At 56.5% G+C, this 24,447-nt stretch overlaps 1 protein-coding gene across 3 annotated transcripts in view; it reads right to left on the bottom strand.

The window, feature by feature from the left end:
• ERI3 (ERI1 exoribonuclease family member 3) overlaps positions 1–24,447 on the bottom strand; it is a 109,171-nt gene that overhangs the window by 22,549 nt on the left and 62,175 nt on the right. For all 3 annotated transcript variants that reach the window (XM_068691357.1, XM_068691356.1, XM_068691358.1), the window contains exon 7: positions 7,787–7,886. In XM_068691357.1, coding sequence (XP_068547458.1) covers positions 7,787–7,886 — 100 coding nt within the window. The remainder of the gene's footprint in view (positions 1–7,786; positions 7,887–24,447) is intronic.

Below are 24,447 nucleotides of genomic sequence, written 5' to 3'. Positions count from 1 at the left end.
ACGGCCTGCGGGGAGGGCAGCGGTGCCCATGCTCCAGGGCCTGCCCTGCCTGTGGTACATCTCCTGCCCTCACACCAAGCCCACGGAGAGCACAAAGCCGAGTGTGAGGCTCAAATGAGAGCCACACAGCATGGTGCCATCAGCCCCAAACCCCACAGGAGCTGAGCCCCAAGCCCGCTGTGCCATCGTCCCCTGGCTGGGCAGTGCCGGGCTCGGGGCTGCTGCCCGGCGCTGTGCGGGGTGCGGGGGCACCCCCCAAAAGCCCTGGATTCACCCCTCCATGGCAGACCGAGGTTTTACATCTAGGGCTGAGCTTCCTCCTGGCCACCACGGCCCAGGACAGCCCCGGTGCCCAGCCCGAGACCCCCAGGACCCCCCAGGCACCATCACCCCGCTGCGCCCGCCGAAGGCACCAAACTTTCCTCTCTTTCTTTCTTTGCTCCCTCGTTTTTTTTTTTTTCCAGCAGAAGTTCTCTCTGAGCGAAGTCTTTCGGGGGAGGTGGAGAGAGAGTAGGAAGCCAAAGAGAATCATCTTGCTAGTCAAAGCCTTTAACAACTATTTTTAATATCAGGCAGAGGAACAGGATTTTGAAATGAAACAGCCGGTGCCTCTTTGATGGGCGAGCTACAGATCTTGAAACAAGGTCCATTCCCTCCTCCTTCACTAACTAACAGCCATATTTCTCTCATTAAAGACAATCTGGCCGTATTTTCAAACTTCTTAACAAGGCGATCACCGTAATTTGAGATTTCTATTATCCATGCTCCTATTACAGCAGTCTTTTAAGCAGCTGGCTTTTTTTTTTCTTGCTTTCTTTCCCCGACTTTGTCTCTCCCCTCAAACTGCCATCAGTGGTAATGACGTGCAGGAAACAAGAGCACCAAGAACCAGCTTTTTTTTTTTTTTTCTTTTTCCTTTTTTTTTTTTCTTTTTCCTTTCTGGTACTAGCTTGTGCAGGGGTAGCGAGAAGGAATAAAATCAAAAGCCAGATGAAGTTTGGTTATCTCTTATCGCGAGTTTGGGTTTTAATCCGCCCAGGAGCGCAAACGAAGCCCCGGCGCCGCCGTATCTCCCCCGTCCATCGCAGAGCCCCCTCCCCAAAGCCCCCCAGCTCTGTCCCCTTCCCGGCCGCAGCCCCCTCCCTGCCCCATTAGTCCTTGGCCGGGCGCTGCCAGATGGATGCAATTTGCATAATATCACCGGCGGAGGCTGGCGGATCAGCCGGGGTCAGGCTCTGACATCTCCAGCACAGTCTATCTCCAAGTGCTAATTTGGACTGCATTGATCTCTCTTTCTGATTTCTTTGTCATTTACGTCTGCGACGGTTTGACAGGAGATACAGAGACAGACAAGGGGGGAAAAGGAGAGGAGGGGGGGGGGAGAAGGGGAGAGAAACAAAGATTGTAGTTACAGATGTCTTTAAGGGAAAAAACAGATTAATCCAAGGACTCCTCTGAGGGTCGCAGCTTTGAAACATCCTAATTATCCTATTCTTATGAATTCCTGTACAGACTCGGAGGGGGGTCTTGTCAGGGAACTCGGGGGAATGGAAACTTGTTAAATTGCGGCGGAGCCTCTCCGGCTGGCTGCTGCCCCTTCCCCTCCCGCACCTCGCAATGGCTTCTCGTTAGGGGCAGTGGGGTGGCTGGGCACCCCATGTCCACCTCCGACACGGCTCTCCTTAGAGGCACATCTTCTGCAAAGCCTGGGGAAGGAGCCCAGCCCGGGGCAAGATGTTTGCAGACAAACCTGGGTTTGATGAGAAGGTGCCACCGCGGAGGGGCAGGAGCTGCTGGCCTGTCCCCTGGGGTGCAGGTGCGCAAGGGCAGCCTGGGGACACCCTCCAAAGACCCCCTCCAAAGAGCCCTTCCACAGGAGCCCCACACAGAGAGGGGCTGGCAGTGCACGCTCTTAATTAAGGCATTTATGTTCGTTAGGAGGAAACTCTCCCCTCCCACAGGTAGGAGAAGACAAGCCACCATTTAGCTTCGTCTGGGACATGTCACAGAGAGACACCACGGCACCAAAAGGATCCACGGGGAAATCAAAATGTCACTGGGTGTTTTACGCCGCTCCTTCCCATTGAAAAAGCTCTCTGCAAAGTTAATGATCTTCCCGGGCCTCCTCCCTGTCACGTATGTCTCTGTCTGAGGCCTCACCGTGGTGCATGGAAGTGCTGCTTGTTCCAGGGGATGGCTCCGAGGCGGCGCACGGGGTTCTCTGTGCTGCAGGTTGGTTTGGGTCTGCAAGCCCCTGGGTTTGGGGCCGGCTGATTTGTACCACAGAGCAGCTATAAACGCACCCTCCATCAATGCCTGGCTCCCCGCACACCAACAAGGGTTTGGGGTGGTACAGAAAATGTACCCAAGAGGTTTTCCATCTGCCACTGGGGAGAGGAGCCGGGCCAGAGGCCGTGCAGACCTGCTCTCCTCCCCAAAGGGGACAGTTCCCACCACCGGTCGGATGTGTCTGGGGACAGCCAGAAGTGAGAGGGGACAGGAGCAGGGGGACAGCAGTGCCATGCCAGCCCAGACACTCCAGACATCCCTCTTCAGCCTGACACTGGTCCTGCACACGCCTGCTTCCAGCCTGAAGCTGGAGGCTTGCGCCTGCCTCTTGCAAATCCTGCGCGAGCAGCAACTTCAGCTGCCTCTCCCTTGGATGGGAGGAGTGCACGGCATCGCGTGGCATCGTGTGGCATCGTGTGGCATCGTGTGGCTTTGTGTGGCATGGCATGGCATCACCGTGCCACACCAGGGCTTGTCCCAGGCAGCAGAAGCCCCGCAGCCCGTCCCAGCCCCTCCAGCACACCGGGGAGATGTGGGCCAGCTCCTGCAACCACCCCCGGCTCAGCGGGGCCGGGCGAGCGCGCGATCAACTTTGGGCTGGGTAGGACGGAGGGGTGAGTGCAGTCAACACAAACACTCAATCATCCTTCCTTTCTTTCTTCTGTGCCTCCTTTGTTAACTGCAGGAAACAGCTGAAAGACCTTGAGTTTCCCATTGTAGCGTGTATGGGAACAGAGCTGCAGTGATCAGAACATACCCCCCGCTGCTCCCAGGGAAAAAGGGAGAGCTGAATCTTTTCTAAAAAGGGTTTACGATTAGAAGAGTGTTCTGTCACTCTGGCGCGCAGTAATCCACTGCGCCACCAAGTCCCTTCAGAGAGATGTCGAAAACTTAAATGACTGAAAGCAAAAGAGCCCTGGCTCAGGTTCCCAGGCAGCCAGACATCCTAATTATCTTTAGATCCACTCCCACATGGAGGGGAGAGAGCACACAAGAGTAAAAAAAAAAAAAAAAAAGGAAAAAAAAAGAAATAGAAAGAAAAAGAAAAGGAAAAAAAAAAAAGACTGTCACATTGCTTTTTTCTTTTTTTAAAAGCTTGTCTCTGCTCACTGCTTTTCCAGCTGTGACACCTCTCACGGCAGTTAATTAGAATCATGTCACCGCGTTAATGTGCTCTGACTGGACTCTGACAGACGCGCGTCCTCCAACCGGCCGCCCCGGCCTCCCCGCTCCTCCTGCAGGATGCAGGGCCCGGCACTCGCGGCGGGACCCTGCCACCCGTGTGCCACCCCATTCCCGGTCCCGTGGTCCCACGGTGCAGCCGGCCGGGTCCTTTTGTTGGGTCCCACCCTGCTGGGACGCCGAGCCTCGCCACGGCACCCGCGTCTGCTCCACCTGCTCGGGATCCGCCTGACCTTTAGCAGCGCTAATTCGGAGTGACACTGCTCATTTGGTGACATTTCTGTTGCTTTTTACTTAAGTCTCTTTTAATTATCTAACTTGGGGTCTTTCCCCTTTTGTCTCGGGCTGCTTGGGACAGGAAGCCCCGGGGTGTCCGGGGCAGCGGCCCCGAGGCAGGTCCCTGCTCCGGAGCGAGCCCCGTGCCCTCCAGCTCTTGGCACCATGGCACAAGGACGGTGCTGAGCATGTGGCACTGCTCCTGGTAAGAGCATTGCCTCCTCTGAGAGCCAGAAGTGGGCTCTGCATGCTCCATCCCCCATTGTGACAGAGGGGAGAGTCACGAAATGCTGCGCCCATCCCCTGGGTCCACCTGGCACAGAGGGCGGGCGGGCACGGGGGGCTCGCAGCACCCCTGCAGCAGGAGAGCCAGGAAGAGGGGGAAGGAAACCAAGCCAACAAGAGGAGGCTGAAAGAAAGCCGGCGAGCTCCAAGGACCTCTCAGGGCGAGGAGAAGCCTCGTGGGCCACCCTCCCGAGCCGGAGCTGAGAGCCAAAGGCCCCCATTAGGGGTGCCCGCCGCCGCACTTAGCGCGCGCAGCCCCCGCGGGCGGGCAGGGCAGGGCAGCAGCACCCCGCAGGCGCCCGCCCAGCTCCCCGCGGTGCTGGCAGCCCGCGGCAGTTAATTAGAATCGTGTCACTAAGTAAATGCGCTCTGACTGGACTCTGACAGCCGCTCACCTATGACACCGGGGGCCAGGAGACAATCCACATCAAACTAGCGCAGTGTGACCCTTTTAACACAAAGAGTAAACTCACTGCGCATCGAGTTGAAGCTCATTAAAACTGTCTACTCTGCGAGCATCCCATTAACCTCGCCGTTAAAAACACGCAATTCCTCTTCTTCTTTCCGAGGCCTAATTAATGCTCCGGATCAGGAACAATATCACACCCTAACCTTCCGAGATTTCCAATCAGGAAACGAAAAGAGAGAGACGGGGCCAGGAAGGCGCCGGGTGCTTGCTGGGTCGCTCACCGCAGGGGCCGCTGACCTGCCCAGGCAGGGGGCTTCTCCCTTCTCCCTCGGCCCCATGGCACAGGGAAGCGGTGAAGCCCCGTGCCGAGGCTGTGAGCAGGACCAAGCTGGCAGCATCCCGACCCCGTGGGCTCCTCCTGGCCAGGACTCTCCTGCTGTGCCCGGCAGGACCCTGGCCTGGGTATAATAAGGCTTGGATGTGTGCTCCTGGTCTGTCAGCAAGAGGCACAGCAGCCTGGGTGACCTTGTTCCTGAAGAAGTAAAAAGAAAAAAACTCAAACTTGACATTTAGAGCTAAATGGGAAATCCTAATAACCTGCATGTCGAAGTCTAAACTTTGAAGGATCAATTCAATTCCATTTGATTCAAAAGAGACCAACAGCAAGGGCTTTAGACACTGCTCCAACCCACTGCAGGTGGAACCAGAGAGGAGAAATGCGAAACAAACTTTTCCAGCAGCGGCTTCTTCTGCAGATTTGGAAACTTCTCCCTTGCCTCGGTGTGTTTTCCCTGCAATAACTGGCTCGTTCGGAGCCAAGAAACAACAAAGGCCCGAACAAAACCAAGGTGTGCCTTTTATCCTTTCCACAATCAGAAAAACAAGCAAATGGAGGAGACGAGGAGACTAACTCTAAAATCTTGAAGGGGTGGTTTCCAGAAGCACTTGCTCAACTCACAGCCACTGTTCTCACTTGTGTTTCACGCATCTGGAATCGTTAACAAAAAATATGAAATGCACTTTTCCTTCTACGCGGAGCGTATGCAAGGGAAGCAGTATTTCACTAATAAACATCATTTAAACGACCTCACGGGTACTTGAGATACTTGGCATTCCAATTTCCATCCAAAAGCGCAACAAATCACATCATGAATAATAATTTAATCCCCACCTCTTGAATAACAAACAGTAACTCACCATTCTTCTAATGCGACAATGATCTAAAAACACGGACTAAAGGCACATTATGTAACAGCATTGATCAAAATAAATGCAAATACGATATTTGATGTGTAAAAGGACAACGAGACCTAACACCTGGGCAATGGTAGGGAGAGCTGAACGCGGTTTGATAGGTGCTGGTCAGTAAAACTTGACCTTTCTGCAGGGAAACGGATAAAAAAAAAAGTGCAAAACCAGAAGAAAATCAATTACCGAAAGCAGGTGCCCTGCTGGCTGATTTAAATCACAATTAAAAGCTGTGATTTCAATCATCCTGATCTGTATCAGTCCCTGCAAGTCCACAGAGAGGCCCCGATGTGAGAACACGGCCGCGCTGGTGTCACCGCACGGACCCGGTGCCCTAACCCTCCCCTGTGCCTTGTCCTTCCCCAAAACCTCCCACCCGAGCCCTGCTCAGCAGCTTGCTGTTGCACTCTCACAGCCTACTTCCCAAGGGATGTGGCCCCGGATTTCAGCAGGGGACACCACGAGCCCTGCCCGCACACGGCAGCTGGGCAAGGTGAGGTTTCCCTGCGGGATCTGGCAGGGCACGAAGCAGAGGAGAGGGAGCGCAGAGTTAAGACGGGTCCCAGAGGCTGCAAAGAGCCCAGGTTTGGAGCAGGTATCTGCTGAGCCAGTGAATCGGGGAGCGATGTGAAAATAAAGCAGTGCACAGCCCGTCAGGCGAGACTGCAAATTTACATCTTGCTTAGAACAAAAAAGTGGCCACCCACAGCAATTTTTCTACCGGATTTGTAAGGAACTGCCCATGTTGCACATCCCTGAGCCGAGAAGTGATGTGGCCAGGAGGCCGGTGTCCCTATAAAACGCCAGGCAAGGCAGGTCCCCAGCCAGCAGCATCACCCCGAGCCCTGTCCCAGGAGGGATGCTGAGCTAAAGCCACCAGGCACGGGAGGCCAGCGGCTGCTGCCTCTGCCACAGGCAGAAGATTGCAGACAGCTGGGGCAGAGCTGCAGACAATCTGCCCGTGGCTCACCCCATAGCAGCCAGGAGAGCTCCCTGATGGAGGGAGCTTGGCAGAAACGAAGCAGCAAAACCTTCCTAAAGGGCTGGAGCGGGGAGGGACACGAGCAGCATCCTTCTCAGCTCCATCAGGCAGCGACACCTGAGCGAGACAGCAGCGCTGAGATAAACGCGGGCAGAACCCAACAGATGATACTCCAGAGCCGGGGACAGTTTGTCAGGGAAGGGGATGACAGCAACAGAGTGCATTTGCCATAAATAAAACAAGGAAAGATGAGACACAACACAACCCTACATCCCCCAGAGGGACCTTAGGGAAGGTCCAAGCCCCGAAGCAGGACGGAGCACCCAGCTCCTGCAGTCCGGGCTCCCTCTCCGTCATCCCCCCCGCCGTGGCACACAAGCAAGGCAGATCTGCTCCCAGGCAAGGAAGCAAATTTTAATGCTACCTCCGTCAATAATGCAACCAGATCCATAGTTCAAAAGGAGCTTGCTAATTAAAAGCTGGTGAGCTTTAAATAATTCATCTCCGTAACTTGGATTGATCGGAGAGTTTAATGGTTGGAGTCTTGAAACAATATTAAACAGCCTCCTCGAGGCCCAGGTAGCAGGTGACTTTTCCAAGTGAATCTCACCTCCTTGCAAACTTTGATGCTCTGCAGTCAGAGCAGATGAAGGGCCGGGAGGCAGAGGGAACGGAGACATGAGAGGGGTGAGAGCGATGCCGCCCTCTGGGGTGCAGCCCAGTGGAGCTGGTCTAGCCCCCCGTGACCTGTGCACGGAGCTCCTGCTGGTCCTGCAGCCTCCTGCAGCCTGCCCCTGCTCCGAGGGCCACAGCACCCAGAGGAGCTGGAGCACCAGCCCATTGGGGTCAGCCCCCTGCCCAGCCCACACCTCCAGCACTCCCGGAGGAACCAAGAGCCACGACGTGCCCCCATCCATCCCCTGCTGGGTGTGGGTACAGCAGGGACACCGCGGGCACGTGCACACCAGTGTTCCCCCTGGCACATCTTCTTCCCTCCCAGCAGCTGAGACCCTTCGGCTGGCTTTCCCCACCCCTCCTGGAGCAGCTCCGGGAGCTGAGGCACCCCCCGAGGCGCAGCCGTGGGGCCGGGCAGGGCGCAGGGCCCGGTCACTCACCTATCCCGCTGTGAGGCCTCCCTATGTGCTGTAGGTTCAGTCCTTTGTTCATGTCTAAGAGCCCGTTCTTTGGCCAGCTCCCCATGGCAAAGCTGTACGCCTGCAAGAGAGAAGCAGAGGGTCAGATGGTGGCACAGGGAACACACAGGGACATTTTGGGGAGCAGCTGCCAGCAGCTGCCTGTGCTCGGCAGCTCCTGGGGCAGGAACAGGTCTGTGACCCCGATATTCAACACAGACCCATCCTGTGTAGGATCAGCAGCCCCCACAGACACCTCCATCACGCTGGGGGCTTGTCCTGCCCGTCCCCGGGCTGCTCCACCATCCTTCCACCCTCCCTGCTGCACCACGGGTGGGCTGCCCAGGGCTGAGCTCAGGACTCAGAGGCTTTTGGAAAGGGGTGGCCGAGCATGGCTGACCCGACATGCAGCCCCCTTACCCCCCGGCCTCCCCTCTCCTTTCCATCCATCCTTGGGTCCCCCACACCGGGAAAAACCCCACCGGGCCCCCGTGCTGCTCACCCCAAGGCACAGAGACACAGCCCAGCCAGAGGGAGGGAGCCAGGAGCCCGGGCAGCACAACCCCAGTGGACAATGCAAACGGGGGAAGCAGCCGGGACCCCACACCACCCCCACGCTTGTAATTAGGTGCTGCCAGCCCCATATCTTCTTCATCTTGAGGAATTAAGCTCACGGCCGCATTGTGAGCCTTAAGAACGGCATGCGATCTGTGCCACCATGAGGGCCATCGTCCCCAGATGGGCTCAGGGTGATCCCGCGGCGGGCAGGGGCAGTGCCACCACCTCTGTGGGCTGAGCGTGCCCAGGGAGAGGCTCAGCAGCAGGAACGGGGCCAAGTGGGGCGAGCAGGAGCCCAATTTGGGGGGCTCAGCCGGAGAGGAGCTGCGTGGGACCCCCTGTGCGCCCCGGGGACCCTCGCAGGCAGCAGTGATGGGGGGGAAAGGGGACAGGGGGCTGCCACCCGGGGCCGTGCCCTGCTACCTGCTGCTGTCCCCAGCGTGGGCACGGCCACCCCGCAGCCCCCACTGCCTGCCCTCCCCTGGGAGCCCTAGCTTGGGGTAGCAGATTTAGCGCCGGCCCCCGTAAGCGCTCGCGCCGCTGTGCTCCTCCTGCCTTAGCAAAACAGAGGGCTCCACGGGTAATTAATAGACAGCATGGCTAATCCTGCGGGGAGATGATTAGCAATTAAAACTCCTAATTAAGTCTGTGCATAATTCACTGAAATTACACTGTGTGTACACAACGGGGAGGGTTCCCTCGCCTTCACCCAACGGGCTCTGATGTCTTCATCGCCGACGCTTCCCGCGGCCGGGATGCCGAGGGGGGCAGTGGGGTGCTGGGGTGCTGGGGTGCCGGGGGGCCCCCACTTGCCGGGGGCTGGTGGCCTGGGTGCCGGCTGCGGCGGCTCTGCCTGTGGCTCCCTCTCCTGGGCTGCAGCAGGCGGATGCAGAGAGGCAGGCTCCCGGCTCGGAGAGCTCCCACCCCAACCAGGAGCGAACAGAGGGAGGGTGGCAGTGTCCCAGCAGGGCCAGCATGGGGCAAAGCCGCTCTAACACCCATCAGCCGAGCACCTCGGGCCATTTTCACCCTCTCCCCATGCCCCTGCCCAGTTTGGGCACGGGGAGAGGGTGAGAAGCAGCCCCCAGGCTGCTTAAAATCCCAATTCATTGCTGTGAACGGGGCTCCTGCATGCCGCAGCCCCCCCGGCCCAGCACCAGCCCCTCTTTTTGCACCGCATTTTGCTCGGCTAACCAAGGTCAGCGGGTACAGCCGCCGTACCTGAGCAAACTAGCTAAGCAGCCGGGCTGCAGCTTGGCCTGACCACTGAAGGTCAAGTGTGCACTTCTGCATATTCAAAGCCCTCTGCAGGATCGATCGGCTTTTAATTGTTTTTTCCCGGGCTTTGGGAAGGAAGTGCCAGGGGCATTGATCAGCCCCAGCCGAGGCCGCCCGCAGCCCCGTGTCCCTTCGGTGCGGGCAGGCGGCGACGCGGGCACGGAGGGGCTGGAAGGGAGCCGGGCCAGGGGAGGAGGCCGCCGAGCTCTGCCAGCGGTGGAATTGTATTCGAAAATAAAGTTTTTTAATTAAAATTGGCAATTCTGAGCCGCCTGCCGGCAGCAGCCACACAATCAAGAGCGAGGAGCTTTGCTGTTTAATATTTAAAGACGACGTTTAATCTTTAAACAGGAAAGTTCTGCTGCTGACTGTTAAAGACGCGGGGTCCCCAGCCCGACGCCGGCACCGCCGCAGCCCCGAAACCGAGCCCCTAAACTTACTCGCGAGTCTACAAAATGCCAGGAAACCCTTTTGGCCGGGAAACCACCCTAATTTGTCCCTCCCTCTGGCTGCCGCCCAGTGCTGCAGGGACTGGGCTGCCCCCTTCGAGGTCAGGCACCGAAGTGACAGCAGGACCCCACGCATTTTGTTTTCACCTACTTGATAAAAAACACAGGCATCTTTTTAAAAAGCCATCAGAAAATATTTTGGGTCGGAATCGTCATTAAAAACCAAACTTAGCCGCTCTGATCTGCTGCGAAGCACCGACCTGGTGTTTGCAGGCTGATTTCCGAGCAGCTGTTACAGAGTTATTTCCATGCGCACCAGCTCTCCGAAAGGTCTCCCTTTTTTCCTCATTTTGTTTGTAATTCCGTGAAGGCTCCATTTACCTCCCTGCCAATGCTCCTCCGAAGTCGGGTGATTATTAATTATATTTATTTACTTATAGCATCCCCTAGGCATACGCGGCGGCTCGCAAACACCGCCCTGGGTCCCCGATGCAGGGATCTCAAACCTGAGGCAAGCCCTGCAAGAAATGCGAGATTTAGGAACAGGCTGTGTCTCCTCACGTGTGACCAGCACGGCAGATAACCCACGCCCTGTTACAAGGGGAGGTAAGTCCTCAGGTAACCTGTACCTCGCCTCACCTGTGGGAAACCCAAGACGGGGGAACCGAAGCAGGGAGCGGCTGGGGGATCTGATTTGGGGCACAGCGCCCCGCGGCACGGAGATGCTGTGGGTCAGCGGGGCAGCAGAAATGCTCTGGGATGAAGCAGAAAGGGTCTGAGGGCACGCTGCTGGTGCACCAGGTCACCAAACCTCCCCGTGGCCACCATGTGCCTGCCTCAGTTTGTAAAGATCCCCAAAAAACAGCGCTGTGGCTTGTCCTGGGGGTCAAAGCCGGTCCTCCGAGCTGGGAGAGGTGCACCTGAGTGGGGTGGGCAGCACGATGGCACTGACTGCAGGGGAAGACCATGGGCAGGGTTTGCCTAGTTCTTGTAAAAATGCTGCCCAGTTTGGCACCAGGTTCCCCTGCCTGCCTTTGCCAAAAGCTGAAGGCAAACCAGCCCCAGCCCCAGCACTGCTGGCAGCTCCAGCACGGCCAGGCTCCTTCTGCGGCGCAGCCTCGGAGAAGATGTTCCAGGGGGGTCAGAAAATTCCCAGAACTGGAACTTGTCAGGCTGATGTATTGATCTAAGTGGACTGAATAATGCTCCATCATTTATTTATGGGGAAGTGCCCGGCGCGCTTCACAAAAACCGGCGGTCGGCAGTCACATTAAGGCAAGATTTAACACCAGGAGCACGGGGCACCCGGGCGCAGGTCAGGACGCTGGGGGAGCCTCACAAACCCTTCCTGCGCTCACGGAGCTGCTGGTGCTCTGCTGCTGCACCCTGAGGCTCCCCTAGCCTCTCTGCAGCCCCAGCGAGTGTTTCGCGCGCTGATTGCAATTTTAATATTGCAATTTTAATATTAATACGCACACTTTCGGGCAGGGAGGAAGCGTTTCCTTTCGGGAAAATCCCCCCAGGAGCAAAGGTGCTCAGCGGTTTGTGTGGATGGGGATGAAGGAATAAAAGACACCGGCGGTGCTTTTGGCTGAAAGTTTCTGTCAAAGAAAGTGATGCCCGTGAAAAAACGTGGGCTTGGAGAGCGAGCAAACAGCGGTGAGATGTCCCCAGCTGCTCCTCCCTCGCCGGCTTGGGGAAGCAGGGGGGCAGGGGGTGCTCCCCAAGGACCCCTCCTGGCGCAGCAGCCTGCGGATTGTGGCTGACCCCCCTGACACTGGCGCAGTGGAGAAAATGACTTGGTGACAGCAAAAGTGTCGTCTTCCTCCCGGCCCCAAAACAAGCATTTCCCTCTCACTCACCTCACCGCGCCGCTTCCATGATGAGGTTTCAGGGCTTTGTGTCACTTTGGGTGTTGGGAAGGAAAAGGAGGTCGCGTCTACGGCTAAGCGGGCTTTTAGACAGAGCTTAAAATGTTCTCGGAGCCCCCCAGCATCCTCAGGTTCGGGGGCTGGGGGTGTCTTTGAGGCAGGCCCCCAGGACAGCAGGTCTCTCGCCATCCCATTATTTAATTGCACGCAAGCTACGGGAAGGAGGGGAACGGGGAATGTCTGCTGGGATTCCTTGCCACGCCAACTTCCCAGCACCATGGAGCAAAAGGGGCAAATTGCCACCACCTCGGGGCAGCATTTAAACAGCAGGCAGGGAAGGAAGGAGCAGAGCAGAAAGTGGAGGTATGGAGGGTGAGGAACAAAACTCGTCCCCCGTGGGCTCCGTGCCCTCCTGGCTGCCAGGAGGCAGGAATTTCCCCCGCTCACACGAGCCCAGGTGAAGCTCGTCCCTTTTTAAGCAGTTTAGTCAGAAGCGCTGCCACATCCGCGGCTTTTCAAGTGTTTTTAAATCACTTACAAAAGCGGGATTAAACGATCAGGAATTCCATTTAATAGGACAAATAAAGAAATAACAATCTGCTCCATCGGCCCTGCGAGAGGCAGGTTTGATTTAAGGAAAAAAAAAAAAAAAAAGGGAAAAAAAAAAGTATAAAAGAGGGAGAGAAAAAAAGGAAAGGGAGGTGGAAAAAAAGGATAATGTGTGTTTACTCAAGCAAAGAAAAAAATATTTAAGTGATGTAGGGGAGAAGATTGCGGTAACTAGTGAAGAATAACATCGTCTGCTTTGCTGTCAAATCACACAAGAATTTCAGTAATAGATTCTCATTCTGACACTCAATTCAATTCGAAGGTGATCCTGCTTTATCCCAACACATCAAATATTAAACACTCGTATTAGCCGGGGTGCCGTCGCCTTTCCCGGCTTAGAGGCGGCAGGAAGCTTTTCCCCCTGCCTGCTCTCCCCCGCCGTAATATTCTCAATGTTATCTAAACATGCCTTCATACACTGGGGTTCCTTATCAAGCCCATTCGGGGAGGGAGGGGGGGGGTACTTAAAACGGTATTAGTTTGGGGGGCTTTTATTATTCTTATTTCCAAAGCTTTTCAATTTGGTGCGGAAACAGCTTAGAAAAAAAAAAAAAAAAAAAAAAAGGAGGAGGAGGAGGAGGGAGGGGAGGCGGCGAGAGGGGGAGACGGAGCGCGGGAGCGAGGGAAAGTCGAAGAAAGGGAGAAGCAGCCGGCAGCTCTTGTTTGACTGATGCCTTTCAACAAGGGCAGTCTAGCTTGTCAAAGCCCGGGCTCGAGATGAATTGGCATATCTATTCAGCCTGCCTCTGGATGTCATGCAATACAGTTTCATATTCCCAGATAAGGCACGATAAGCAATTGCTGCCCTGACACCGGCTCCATCCATCCCTGCCTTTCTCTGCGCGCACCCGGCCGCCTCGCGGAGCTCCGCTGGCGTTCGTGCCGGCACGGCGCCCAAAGGGGCCTCCGAAATGAGCAGGTAAAGCCCCCCAACAGCCCCCCAAACAGCCCCCGGGAGCCCAGGCCAGGCTCAAGGGAGAGCTGCAGAGGATGCGCCCTACCTGTGTGCGCTCACCCCTCGGCTGTCCGTGCCCTAAAACTGCCCAAACGAGCAGATAAAGGGAAACCGAGGCACGGGACGGTGCCTGGCCCTTTGGTGCACCCAGAGATACCCCAGAGCAGCCTGGCTGACCACATCCCAGCCATAAAACACAAACACCCAGCCGTGACCCCTCTCAGCCCCAATAGGGACCCTACGAGCAGCAGCAGCCCCGTGGGCAGCGTGCCCGCGGCCCCGCGGGATTAGCAGGAGCTGAGGTTTACGCAACGACGGCAGCGCCCACGAGGCCGGAGTGTCAGAGTGCCAAGCAGTTTAGGCTTCCCGTTCCCGTGTGTTTGAACAAGACCAGCCTCTGCTCTGCTCCCAGGCTACGGATTATCCCGGATAAAATGTTCTCGACCGCTGCGTGCTCTGCGGCTGGTGGCACGCTAGGTGAATGCCTCGGGGACCTGGGTCCGAGCCCTGGGTTTGGGCGCAAGGAAAACAAAGCCCCAGGGCTGCAGGGCTGGGAAATAGGGCCGGGTGGGCAGTGCTGGACTGGGAGAGGGGCATGGCATGGGGAGAGGCAGTGCTGGCATGGTGCCACCCCTGGCCCTGCAGGACCCCACTGGCCGAGGAAGCTGGGGGTAACACGAAGACAAGCCCACGGACACGCCGCGTGGATGTCCACCCACTGCTACATTCCCTGTCCAGGCAGCTGAGCGTGGGCCAGCTGAATCCTCTTCGGCTGCTTCTGGGGAAACTCAGGGCCGAGGAAAGGACGGTGCTGCCAGCAGTGCTGGAGAACAGGCAGGGGTTGGTGCTGCCCCAAAATCGGACCCACCGCCAGCCCCTGGAGACGTGGACATGGAGAAAAGCGTGACACCGCAGGCATCTCCCCGGCGTGGATGTAGCTGGAGCTTGCAGAGCACCGAAGAGCTGCCGTTTTGCTGCCTTACACGAAGCCACAGCGTCCACTCAGCTCCTCCTCCCCTTCCCGGGGCCACTCGGCTGTGCCCTCACCCCCCCAGCCACGCACCCCACAATCCAACCCCGCGCCTTTCCAAAGCAAAGCCGGCGCCTTTTTTTCAGCCACAACACCGCAGCCCTCCGGAAGGGGGTATTTTCCCCCCTCCATTTCTATTTTTACACACGCACACGCTCGCCTCTCCCTCGCTCGCTGTTTAATTTCCGTGTGAGAGGGAAGCAGGTGCCCGTGCTCCCGTGAGCTCTCCCTTCGCTAGTTTTTTTTCCCCTTCTTGGATCCTGCCCCATTAGTTTAGTGCCCAGCCATCTGCGACGTCTCCTGTAATGCTGTCCCCCTTGTGTACCAGGGAGCTTTTCCATTAGCGCCTTTAATATTCTGACACCTTAGCACAGGCTGCTATTACATTCAAACACTGATCGCCCTGTGAAATTACATCGCAGGGCTTGCTAAAATGGAATTGTGTATAATCAGGCTCCTCCATGCACTGTCAGTCCCATCACAAATACAACGTAAAGCAGGCTTATGGATGGGCTTAGCAGCTGCTACAAGTGTATTTTTTTTTAATAGATGAAGTATCCCTTATTTAAAGCATTTCCTTAAGAAAAAAAAAAACACAACAGTGAAAGACAAATCAACAGCTGCCGCGCTGTGTTAACCATACCAGCGGTCTCTTAAAAACATGTTATTTACCAAGGTAGCTATCTGTTTATCTATAACTATATCAAACAGAGAAGGAGGGTGAGATAAAGATAGTTAAACAGACAGCCGAGGAGATATCTGCCACTGGGAAATAATAGCTAAATAAAAAGTGCCATTATTTACTCCGCCGAGGGGAGGAGGGGGACCCGGCGCTCTCCTCCCGGCGCCGCGCAGCCGCTCGTGTGCGGCACGGGGCTGCTTTGGAGGCTCCAGTTTATAGGGGCGGCCACACCGCGGCCCCAAACACGCCCCTCAACATCCCCGTAAACATATCAGAGAAATCTGGGGAAAAAATATCTCAGGATCCTGGTGCTGCATCTCTCCGGGGAGGCTGCAAACGTGGGGGAGGCGTGAGGGGGCATGGACGCACAGTGCTGTGCTGGAGGCTTGCTCAGCAGGGCAGCCTTGCACCTGTGCATAGGGTGAATGTGGCTTGAATTAAGGCAAAATCGGCTAAATGCTGCCATAAATCCAGCAGCCCGACCCTCCAAGGCTGTGGATCTCCCCCTGCCATGCAAAAGGGCCTGGGTGCGTTCTGCAGGCGAGCCTGGTCCCACACAAGGGACCAGCTCCCCGGCCTTTTTTCCATTCCAGCTGAGGGTTATGACAGAGGTATTTCGGGTGGATGCAGGAATGATGTGTCAGAGAAATGAGCTCTCGAGCTCCCTGGCTCGAGAGTTGAAAATGCTGCCCCTTACCATGCCCTAAAGGTTATTCTGTCCGTCTGCTGGGAAACGCGGCGCTACGCTGCCTGCAGGGAGATTTCCTGAGGCGCCGTGACCCTTCTGCTATCTCCTCCGAGGAGCCTCGGCAGCAGCGATGAGATTGCAGCTCATTTCCACACACCTTGAAAGAGCCCGTCTGGATCAAACACGCTGGGAGCAGGGGGAGCATCGCTGCGACTCGTCCTCGCCGCCCAGCAGAGAGCCCGACCCCAACACCAGGGCCCTCACGCTCTCCTTCACCCTAAACCCCGACGGAAAAGCCAAAATATTGTATCGTTTCCCTGCGTGGGATCGGTTCTGCTTGGGAAGCACCAAGTAAAAGCCAGCGGCAGAAAGGCTGCCCTCTGCAAAGGAGCAATCTGTTGTGTGCGAGCACCGACACGACATTTTGACTCCGGTTTTTGCAGTGCAAAACAAAGCCATTTGTCCAGGGCAGGCACACACACACATCTCGGCGCACAGAGCTCTGCACATGTTCAGAGGGGACACGCCTGGTGATGCCCAACAACCCCGAAATGGGGTCGGTGGGGCCAGAGAGGGCACAGACCCACGGAGAAGGAGCCAGGAGAAAAGCCGAGGGGAGGTGCAGGATGACTGCACCTTCATTGCCATCGCAGGGGCAAGACGAGGCAATGCACCCCTGTTGTTTGTGCCTGGTATTTTCAAGGGCAGGTGCCTGCATGCTGGGCAGCCAGCAGGTTTATGTCAGTGTTACAACCTGTTCTTGCAACCCAGGTCCTGGTGGATGGGAAAGAAATACGCGAGTGCGTATTTCTCACCGCATTTTCTGTTCGCCCCTCACCGCACAGCTCCATGCGCTCACATCCGACAGCTCCTGCACTCACAGCCTTCCTGGGATGGAGCCACGACCTTCCCCAAAACCCACGATGCTGGGACAGCCCAGAGGGGCATGGAAACGTGCGCCCTGCAGCCTCCCACCTCCTCCCCCCAGCCCGCAGACCGGCAGGAGCAGAAAACAAGCTTTCGCATTTGGCACAGCACCAGCCCCCGACTGCTCCTGCTCCGCAAGAAGTGCATGGAAGTGAGTTTCTCAGCCCGCCCACAAGATGCGAAGCCACTCAGAGGAGACGGAGCCGGAAAAGCAGGAGAATACAATGCACAAGGCATCGGGGAAAAGATCAATAAAGATTACGAGGGCAGCGGCCGCGTCCCTTGCCCATGCCGGAGGTCCCCGTGGCGGCAGGGAGGGAACACCAAGGCGAGGTAACGAGGTGCCGGCGCCCAGGGGACGATACCTGTCTAATCAAAGGCAGAGTTTACACTGGATCATCTCGGCAGCAGCTCTTCCTCGGGATTGTTGACTCAGGTCGGGGTTAAGGCCGAGGAGGTGAAAGCAGAGGCGCTGCTGAGAGCCCTGCTGGATGCAGACGGCAGGCAGGCAGCGCGCCTTGGGCAGCAGGAGCAGGGCACAAAATTGAGGCTCCCTGCTTTTGATAAAGGAGCAAACAAATGGGGGTGATGCAAGGTTTGGGGAGCACACTGGAGAAGAATCGATTTGGAGAAAGGTTGGGAAAGCAGAGAATGAAAGGGCCCAAGAGCAGGACGTGGCGGGGCCCTCAGAATGGAGGTGTGAGGGGATGAACTGGGAGGAGTCGGGGGGACCAGCACTGCATTATGGTGCGGGTCACAGAAGAGACCGTGACACTACTGACAGATAATTCAGGATTTTGGGTCCCCAAGGCCTCAGCTGACACCTCCCTGGGGAGGACAGAGCAGCCACCTCCATCCCGCACCAGCCGGGGCCACCTCACCGAGCGTCCCCATCCCGTGCAGCTGCCGAAGCTCCGGCTGCAGCTGGAGGGGCACGGGGACACAGGGGCAATGTGGGGACAGGGCACAGATGGGTCCCCCTGCCCCACGGAGTGCCAGAGAGCCAGCCAAGTGCGCCTGCCCTCCCCGCAGCACCCCAGAGAGCCGGCAAACGAGCTCCCAGCCAGCCCGCTGCCTGTAATCGGAGTCAGTCGGCCTGTGTGTTACGCTTGAGTTGATGGCTGGTGTTAAATTCAATGCCTTGAGTATCGATTTCCTTGCACATCCAGGACTTTGTTAAAGGGTTAGCCGTGAACCGAGATCAAAGGGAGGTTAACTCGTTTCTCCTAAGTGGCAAAGCAGACCTCCAGCAAAACCAGGCTGCGGGTCCCCTCCGCAGAGGATGCTCTCTGCATGTTGTTAGCTACCCCGGCTGTCTCGAAAGCCGGATAAAGCCACAAAGCTGCCTCAAAGCGGGGAGATAAAATGCTCCTGACAACTTCCCACGGACCCCAAAGCCATTACGAGCGCACACCAGGGGCTGGCAGCACGGGGCCAGCACAGGACCCGTCCCCTCTCCATGGGGTCCCCTTCGCTCAACCCAGGAGGGGAGGGTGAGCCACGTCACCGCCACCGCACCCCAAGCGAGGGGATTGAGAGGGGGGGACCCCATCAAGAAGCCCTGGGGATGTCCTCCCTTGGAGCTGACACTGCCATAGGCACCACCTCAACCTCTGGGGCTCTCTCTCTCACTCCGTTTCACCTTGCTCCTTTCCTTCCCTGCCCGACATGAAGTGATTTTGGCACTGGCAGCACCCCCATCAGCAGGTTCTGCCAAGGCAGTACGAGCTAAGTGCACAACTAGCAGGACACTCGGCTTTACCTTCTGCATTTTTAAGGGACGGAGGCAGGGGAGGCAATCAGGAGTGGTTATCACTAGTATTAATGAACGCCCGGAGGCGCCGGGGAAGAAGCATCCATTTCAGACGCACATCTGTCAGCACGCAGAGGTAACGCTGCTGAAGGAGCGAGGAACCCAGGAGCCCGCATTGCGCCGTCCTTCAGCACCCACGTTGGTGATTTCTGACAACAGCCCCCTTGTCCCCCAAGCCATCAGGGCACCAACCCCATTTCTTAACCCCTCTCCTCCTCGCCAGGAACTGTTTGCAGCCCAGCCCAGCCGTCCAGCCGCCCCGTTCATGGGTTTTCACAGCACCAAATCTTCCGCTCCGTGGTGGCTCCATGACCCATCCCCACCTCCCCAAGGAGCCACCTGCAGACAACGCAGCCACCCAAAATTACACCCAAACCCCAAACCAGCAGTGCTGCAGCACCTGTAGGGCCCAGAAACCCATCACAGCCCATCTTGGTGGCCAAACCCCATGTGCAAAGAGGGATCTCCACGTGTGATGCACAGGCACTCCCCCACCCCCAGCTCCTGCCACCCAGCAGCGGATTTGTCTTGAAGCGAAAGGTTTGCGCCAAAGTGCTCGGGGAATATCAGTGCCCGGCATACCAAGCGCTGAAGATTTCACTTAAACTCTCAGCATCTGTGTATCTCAACTAAATTAAGCTATTTGCTATAAAAGAGCACAATGACAGTAATGGAATAATAACAGCATTAATAAAACACAACAATCCTCGAATGAGGAGCGGACGCATCAGCTAGCTGCAACCAAGAGAGGAAGGCTATTTTAAAATCACACACAAAAACCATCTGGGGGTGGAGAAAACCAACAAAAGCTCCGAAACTCAGAGGTCAGACTGAAATGATGTTTTTAACCTCGAAAGAAAGATGCCAGGCAGAGCGCTCCCACACCGGCTGGAAATGAATTTCCGCAGCCCCCAACACAACAAGGGCTTAAAATGGGAAGGCTGAAAATTTCCAGGGGGGCTCCACGAAATGGGGGTGGGAGCAGGCTCGACAGGGAGGAAACAGAATCAAAAAGCTGTCAAGGAAGGGCTGCCTGATAGAGAAATGCCCCCCTGAAGCATCAGCAAGGTGTGTAACCCGCTCCTGGGACTGACCCTGGGGAGCTGAGCCAGCGCCGGGGGCCAGATGCTGGGACATCATTATGTGGACATCCAGATGTCCGGGGCTCACCACGCTGCCATTTCCCTCTTGGTTGGAAACCTCACCTTCAGTTCTGCCACACATTCTTCCTCCGTGCTTCGTTTTGGGTGAGGTTGAGGTTAAACCTTCAGTCTCGTGCTGACCTGTGCCCTGTTTTTGCAGGGGAGCTGCAGCAGGAGCGGGGCTGGGGGTGCCCAAGTCCTACCTGCAGCTCTCTGGGAGGCCACCTCCCCTCGCTGGACCCCTTGCCAGGAGGAGACCTTAGCACTAAGTGGTGCTCAGAGCAATTAATGCACATGGAGCCTGCCCAAGGTCTCCCATCCCACCCAGAGGGAACACCCCACCCCGACTGGCCTTGATGGGCGAGCATCATTTCCCTGGAAGGGATGGAGGGGAGGGGATGAAAGGGAAGGACACCTCTGTGCTCTCCACTGTTCAGTGTTCAACACTGGCAGCTGAGTGACCCAAGGCTCCAAAAAAGCTAGAATTAGGCAGAAAGCAGAGAGCAGCACCCGGGGCACCATCTTCAGGTCTACCTGCCTTTTAAAGGGGAGCCATGTGGGGCTGGCAGGTCGCTGGGCAAGCAGTCCGAATGCCCAGGCTCACGTGCAGCCTTCTGGGAACAGGACCCTCCTTCTTGAACCCAAAGCAGAGGGTTTCAACTTGGCTGACCCACCGGCCAGCACTCCTGATGTGACCCTTTCCAAATTCCTACAGAGTAAAAGCCGAAGCAGCACTTGCCCCAGACTCGAGCAGGCTGCAAGTTTCTTTGTTTTCATTACAATTTTCTCTGCTTTTTTTTTTTTTTTTTTTTTTAGCCATTTCTGCTCTGCCCCCCGGAGGTGCTCCTGTGATTGAATGAAACACGACCCCAGGCTCCAATAAGTGTATTTCAATTACATCTGTCACCATGTAACAATGTAATGATATATCATGTGATATTAAATCCATGGTAATCATATCAGCGATTTTTTTAATAGTGCACTAATCACATTATTACATCTCAATAATTAACAACAGAAGGCCTAAAAACCTGGATACAAAGAGGAAAAGCTCAACGGGTCCTCGGCTCTTGCCCGGGAGAGGCCCAGAGCGGAGCAGGATGGTGCAGGAGGTGCTGCCAGAGCACAGCGTGGCGAGGGGCAAATCTCCGTGCAAGGGCGCAGGAGTTTTACACCAGCAGCACTGTGTGGTGCAGCCAAGAGTTGGATCTCCCCAAGCCCCAGACTAAAGGAGAAGCAGGTATTTTGGAGCCAGAAATAGGCACTTTGCACGTCCCACCTCTCCTGGCATTGCTCTCTTCTGTCCTGCTGCTCCTGCTCCTGCACCTTTCCTCCAGCAAACCAGCCCCTCTGGTCCAGAAGGTGTCCTGCAAAGCGTGCCCACCTGCAGCTCTCAGCGGTCACCTCCGAGGCTGTACAAAAGCACTACAGAACAGAAGAAGCATTTTCCAGGCACCCTGAAAATGAGACACCGCTCCTCCCAACCCGTCCTCCCCAGGCTGCAGGCAGAACGATGTTTCTCCTCTCCCCTTGCACCTGGAAACCAAGCTCACCGAGTGCCCCTACCTCGTGGGGAGGCTGCGAGGCTGATTTCTGCACCAAAACCCACCTCAGCTTGGAGCTGAAAAATGGTGAGGATGCCTCGGAGGGACAGGGATCCTCTGGGATCACTCACCGAGGTGCAGCTCGCTCCCCGCAGCCGCTGCAGCCTGCCCCAGTTAAATCGAGGCTTGCAGGGGTCTGGAAAGCAAAATGCAACGTGCCTGAGTCCTCGCCCCTCTCCCTCCGCACGGTGGGGATGAGGAACAGGGCAGGTGGCAGGGAGCTGCCCCCAGGCAGAGTGCTTGGGCGTGGGGATCCCGCGGTGCCCCGTCCCCAGCCGTGCTGGAGCTTCCCTCCAGGTGCAGCCCGGTCAATCTGGCGGTTTCCACATCACAGCCTGATCTGAAGAGAGCCTCATTACCTTGCCTTCAAGTTCCAGCCAAGCACTTAGCTCTTAAAGACGGGATTTAAGAAATATTTGACTGATCATTTCTCTCCTCATTTAGTTCGGCTGCTCTGAACCAATTCAACCTGTGAAGTTGAAATAGTGGGAACGGGAGGCACTGGGAGCGCGGGCAGCCACACCACCTCCCCGCTCCCCCTCTGGCCCTTCCCAAAGGGCCGAATCCTTCCCCTTTGGGGGGTGCCCACAGGGTATCTCCCAGCCCCAAAGGGCAGCCAGCTCTTCCTTCCCACAGCAGGACAGGCATTTGGGGGCATCATTTGCTCTCTGGCATCCAGACAAGCTTCTGTTGTGCTGGAAGTGCAGTGCAGCATCCCCCAGCTACGAACAAGGGATGGAGACAGGGATGAGGCAGCCAGGATTATCAGCACCAACATCTCCACCAGACCCTGTATGGGATGTCCCCGTGTCCTCTTCCTTGCACACCTTTCTCCTGTGGAGTGATCCTGCCGAGGGCAGGCAGGACAGACGGATGGCTCGCTGGCCGAGGCAGCGCAGTTGGACTTTCTCTCCTTCCCCCCTCCCTTCTTTCCTTCCTTCCTTTTTTTTTTTTTTTAATTTTGTCTCGGAAGCCACGATCCTTTAAAGATGTGCACGTCTCATTAGCTCTACCTTGACAATCATTACCGTTCCCGCAAATGCAGGAGGAGAGCTCAGCCCGAGCGTGGGGGAGTCCATTACCTCCTAGTTAAAGGGACACCGACAACTCCGGGCTGCCCACGGTCCCACTCCGCCTTCCAAGCAGGCTCTCCCCGGCACGCCGCTGCTCCCCGTCCTGCACTAATCCCCTGCTTAACCTGGGCGAGAAGCAAAGCTGGTGGGGATGCGTGGTCCTGCAGCCACTGCCCCAAAGGGGTCCCATGGCCGGGCACGGTCCCCATGCCTGGTGGCACAGCTGCACTGAGGACAGCAGGAGGGTGGCGAGCTGTGTGGCCATGAACCAGCTGCTGGGGACAGCTCTGCCTGCCCCTTCTGCTTTGCTCCCCACGGAGCTCGGACCTGGTTTATGTCCTGCAAGCACAGCACCCCTCATTTCGGAGCTTTCGGGGCAAAGCGCCCCGTGCAACTTTCGATCCACTACCACTTTGCCTCCTCCCTGCCCCGCTGGGGCTGCATTTCAAGCCCGGTACAACCTCAGGAGGCAAACGCAGCCCGGAGCAGCCTTCCAGAGAGGATCCTGCTCCTCTGTGGCCAGCAGGACGGGAGCATCTCCCTGCTGCTCTCCGCAGAGCCGCGGCAGGAGGCACCACCACGGGGCCGCGCTTCCCAGCCGTGCCGCCAGGAAGGCTCCCACCTCCAGACGAGGCTGTCCAAGGAGCTGACAGGCCTCCGTTTGAAAAAGATGTTGAAAGAAATGATCTCTTTAAGTGCAATGGGAGATATTTGTCTCTGATTTACCCTTGGCTTTTTGCTCTGGTTCAGGTAGGAGCGGTGTGGGATGGCTGGCAGATCTGAGAGCATGGCACGCCCCAGCGGGCAAAGCGAGCAGTGCGGAGGAAGGCGCGAGTCAGTTTGGAGTGCTCCCCATTTATCAAACTCACGCAGCCCGCCAGCAGAGCGAGTCTTTCTATCATTACAGCTCTCAAAATCCGATTCATACCACTAATCCTGCCTTCATTCTCCCAGATTAATAACATCTCTTTCAACCTTCACAGTGTGATAAATAGACAAAGAGAGAACAAAAGGAGAAACAGAAGTGAGAGAAAGAGCCAGAGCAACTCCACATAATAAAGAGAACCAAGAAAGGGGAAAGAAAAAAAAAAAGGGAAAAGAAAAGGGAAAGAAAGAAGCCGGCACACTTGACTCTGCCATTTACTTGAGCAGATTCTCACCAAGAGCTCCCTGCGATCTTGAAAGAATGTAAAACATTGCTCAGAGGAAAGGCTCGTTAGCCACTCCGACCAGCTTGGGTTTGCTGGAAATCTTTTCACTCGCAGCCTCGGCTCAGGCCAGCGCTGCCTTTGGTGCTTCCTTGTCCTGCCCCTTCCCAGGAGCAGAGGCAAAGCCCCCAGCCCGTGCTCGTGGCTTCTCGGAGGGGACAGAGGGGGCACGGCCGGCGTTGCTCCAGGGGTGCCCCAGCAGCCCCGCGAGCCCCAGGCACCCCGACACCTCCTGCAGGAGAGCGGTGCCCCCTCCCCGCAGCCTTCCCCCGGTCAGCTCTCCCACTTTGCCATGCTCCGTGCCACCGCTGGGTTATTTTAATAATTAAATGTTTATCGGCACACCCTCCCCACATCGCTCCCAGGCCTGCCTAATTTTCTTTCCGCCGGGTGCCTTCCCTCGGCTCACTCTTTCCGTAGGATGCGCACCTGCGAAGCGTCCCCTGCACACCTCCGCTCCCCCCGCCAGCACAATCCCCCCGAGCCCACGGGCAGCAAGGACGCTGCTCTCATGGCTCCGCATCCACAGCCCCCGTACAGAGGCTGGGCTGTGTTTCTTTTTTTTTTTTTTTCCCTTTTTTTCCCCCTCTTTTCTTTTAAACTGTTCCATATTACTCCAGGCTTTGAAGTACAGAGAAAGGCAACACTCAGTGTGCCTTTTTTTTTCAAGCTACCTTTATCAGAGCAAATCTTTTCCTTCTCCGCTGTGTTGCTGGAGATAGATATCAAGCAGAAAGAAAGTCTCCTCTTCTAACA

The sequence above is a fragment of the Anas acuta genome, chromosome 8 (genome assembly GCF_963932015.1).
Source record: "Anas acuta chromosome 8, bAnaAcu1.1, whole genome shotgun sequence".
NCBI classification, from domain to species: Eukaryota; Metazoa; Chordata; class Aves; order Anseriformes; family Anatidae; genus Anas; species Anas acuta.
This window is presented reverse-complemented; position numbering and strand designations above follow the sequence as displayed.